At 34.7% G+C, this 3030-nt stretch overlaps 1 protein-coding gene across 1 annotated transcript in view; it reads right to left on the bottom strand.

The window, feature by feature from the left end:
- The window catches only part of LOC107721545 (ATP-binding cassette sub-family B member 9-like), a 6846-nt gene that overhangs the window by 2720 nt on the left and 1096 nt on the right, over positions 1-3030 (bottom strand). Inside the window, exons 2-5 of the mRNA XM_016529617.1 lie at positions 2359-2473; positions 2146-2276; positions 542-747; positions 147-344 (exon numbers count right to left, since the gene is read on the bottom strand). Of these exons, the coding sequence (XP_016385103.1) occupies positions 147-344; positions 542-747; positions 2146-2276; positions 2359-2473 (650 nt within the window). The remainder of the gene's footprint in view (positions 1-146; positions 345-541; positions 748-2145; positions 2277-2358; positions 2474-3030) is intronic.

Raw genomic sequence — 3030 nt, 5'->3', positions numbered from 1 at the left:
TTTTGGGGGGGGGGGGGATCTATAAGATGTTTCAAATGCCCCAAAAGAGAAATGTAATTATGATACTGGAAAGAAAAATTTGATTCTATAACTGAGAATTGGGTGTACAAATATTAAAGGCTTCATAAAGCTTTCAAGATACCTACATAGCTGGACCACATGAAGCAGGCATAGGCAACTGCTTGCTTCTTATTAAGAATGAACATCTCCTGAAGTCTGCTGTAGTACGAGTCTCCTTCCTGATCCTCATTAGCGAAACTTCGCACTGTTCTCATGGCTGATATTGTTTCCTCTGCCACTTTATTGGCCTGAGCCAGTGCAGTCTGAACTTCTTTGGTTAATTTCTGTTAAACATCAAAAATGTGGAATGTTAATATATTTGTATGCATACATCTTTTGTATCAGTGCATTAAAATGCTATTATAATGTGAAATATAAAACAATTTAGATTATATGCTGCTATAAACTACAATGCACCACTTGCTATTGTTTTTTTGTTTTCTTTTTTTCCAAGCAATATATTTGCATATGCATAACTTGCCTTGTAATACTCTCCATACAGCTTGGAGACCACGGCTATATATGGGAAACCCATAATGGTGACTACAGACAGCTTCCATGACATGCCAAACATGAATATGAAGATGCCCACAGCTTTCACAAAGCTGCGCAGGAACAGGTTGACATTTTGTGAGATGAGGTCGCTCACCTGAGTAGTGTCTGAGGTAAGTCTAGAGGTAATGTCACCTGTAAGGCAAACCATTGAGAGCTGAATCATTTATGTCTTCTGTACTTCCACCGGTCCAGAGAAGTCTTTGAAACAGTAATGTTAAAAACAAAACTTGATTCGAACTTCCTGAAGGCAGCAAAATAATAGTATTAAAGTATTAGGTTTTAGGCTTTAGTTTCTCTCTAAATAAAATGCTGCATCATGACACTCAGTGCTTTAAAGACACTCTTTTTTTCTTTTTGTATTGGCTGTGCACAAGAATCAACACAATAAAAAAAATAGCAAAGAAGACAAGGTCAATCACAATTCAGTAGGCCTATGCAAATAGATGTATAAAATAAAACCAACCAAAATTCTGTATGCAAATATAATGGTGATATAGTTGCTGTTTATTACATTTTGAATGCTACGGAGCCCCGCACATGGCATGCAGGAAAAAAATAGTAGGCTAAATCGTGTGCACGATTTACTAATTCGTTCCCTCGATTTGCTAAATCGTGCACACTCTAAATCGAGAGATTCTCTCGATTTAGAGTGTGCACGATTTAGCAAATCGAGGGAACGAAATAGTAATCGTGTGCACGTTTTAGTAGGCTACATCGATGGAATGAATTAGTAAATCGTGCGCACGATTTTTTTTTTTTCTTGCATGTCATGTGCGGGGCTCCGTAGAATGCTGACCATTCTATCAATGAGGTCAAAGAGAGATTTTCAGACTTGAATCTTAAATTGCTTTTTTTTTTTTAAATAAAACGGGCAAAAATAAAATTAGATTGTAAATATAATGATGAAACTATCTACAAAACAAAATGGGTGGAGTCTGTTTGAAGAATATCTAGAAAGTGCTGTGTTGCCTTTCTTTTGTCATTTCTTGGGAAATGATAGGCCTACATATTTACAAATATAAGGAACAAAATAACTACGTCTAATTCGTTCCCTCGATTTGCTAAATCGTGCACACTCTAAATCGAGAGAACAAATAAGTAAATTGTGCGCACGATTTAGCAAATCGAGGGAACGAAATAGTAATCGTGTGCACGTTTTAGTAGGCTACATCGATGGAATGAATTAGTAAATCGTGCGCACGATTTTTTTTTTTTCTTGCATGTCATGTGCGGGGCTCCGTAGAATGCTGACCATTCTATCAATGAGGTCAAAGAGAGATTTTCAGACTTGAATCTTAAATTGCTTTTTTTTTTTTAAATAAAACGGGCAAAAATAAAATTAGATTGTAAATATAATGATGAAACTATCTACAAAACAAAATGGGTGGAGTCTGTTTGAAGAATATCTAGAAAGTGCTGTGTTGCCTTTCTTTTGTCATTTCTTGGGAAATGATAGGCCTACATATTTACAAATATAAGGAACAAAATAACTACGTTTGATTAAGGCTATAATTGGAGCCATAACATTACCTGTATGGTTGGCATCAAAGAACCCAATCTCCTGATGCATTAGTGATCTAAAGAGAAGGTTCCGAAGTCGAATGTTTAACCTGGCAAACGTAACGGAAAAGACACCTCCACGAAACCCAGTGCCTATGGAGCTACAAAATAAATAAATAAATAAAAATAAAATAGTGATAAATAGCACTACTGTGTATAAAAAATATTAATTGAACTGCTCACCTGACCAAAGCCAAAACAGTGAGATTAATCAATGGTTTCGCAAAATGATCCATGCTTTTCTGGATAACTATGCCATCTATCGCTTGCCCCGTGTAATAAGGTATAAAAGCTTCACCTATGGGGAGGAAAATTAAAGCTGATAAACACTAGAGATGAGAACAATATGTCAAACAATATAATGTGCTAGATGTGCTACCATCCAAGTATGACAAATCAAGCCATTCACAAGCATGTAATGACTAGTAAAGATGAGCTCAATCATAACACTGCAACGATGTGCAATCTAACTGTACTCAGACCGTTAGGTTTGGAAATCCACAACTGCTGTAGTGAATATGATTAAAATGTATATAAAATGTGTGTATAAAATTATACACACTACTGTTCAAAAGTTTGGTTGATATAATAATACATAAAAAACATTGATATAATAATAAAAATGTTCATAAGCACCAAATCGGCATATTAGAATGATTTCTGAAGGATCATGTGACACTGAAGACTGGAGTAATGATGCTAAAAAAATTCAGCTTTGCCATCACAGGAATAAATTATATTTTAAAGTATTTTAAAATAGAAATCATTATTTTTAATTGTAATAATACTTAACAATATTACTGTTTTACTTTATTTTTGATCAAATAAATACAGCCTTGACATTGGCATAAGATA

Source organism: Sinocyclocheilus rhinocerous, unplaced genomic scaffold (genome assembly GCF_001515625.1).
Source record: "Sinocyclocheilus rhinocerous isolate Xijiao unplaced genomic scaffold, SAMN03320098_v1.1 scaffold1626, whole genome shotgun sequence".
NCBI lineage: Eukaryota > Metazoa > Chordata > Actinopteri > Cypriniformes > Cyprinidae > Sinocyclocheilus > Sinocyclocheilus rhinocerous.
Note: the sequence above shows the minus strand (reverse complement) of the source record. Positions and strands in the feature narration are given on the sequence as shown.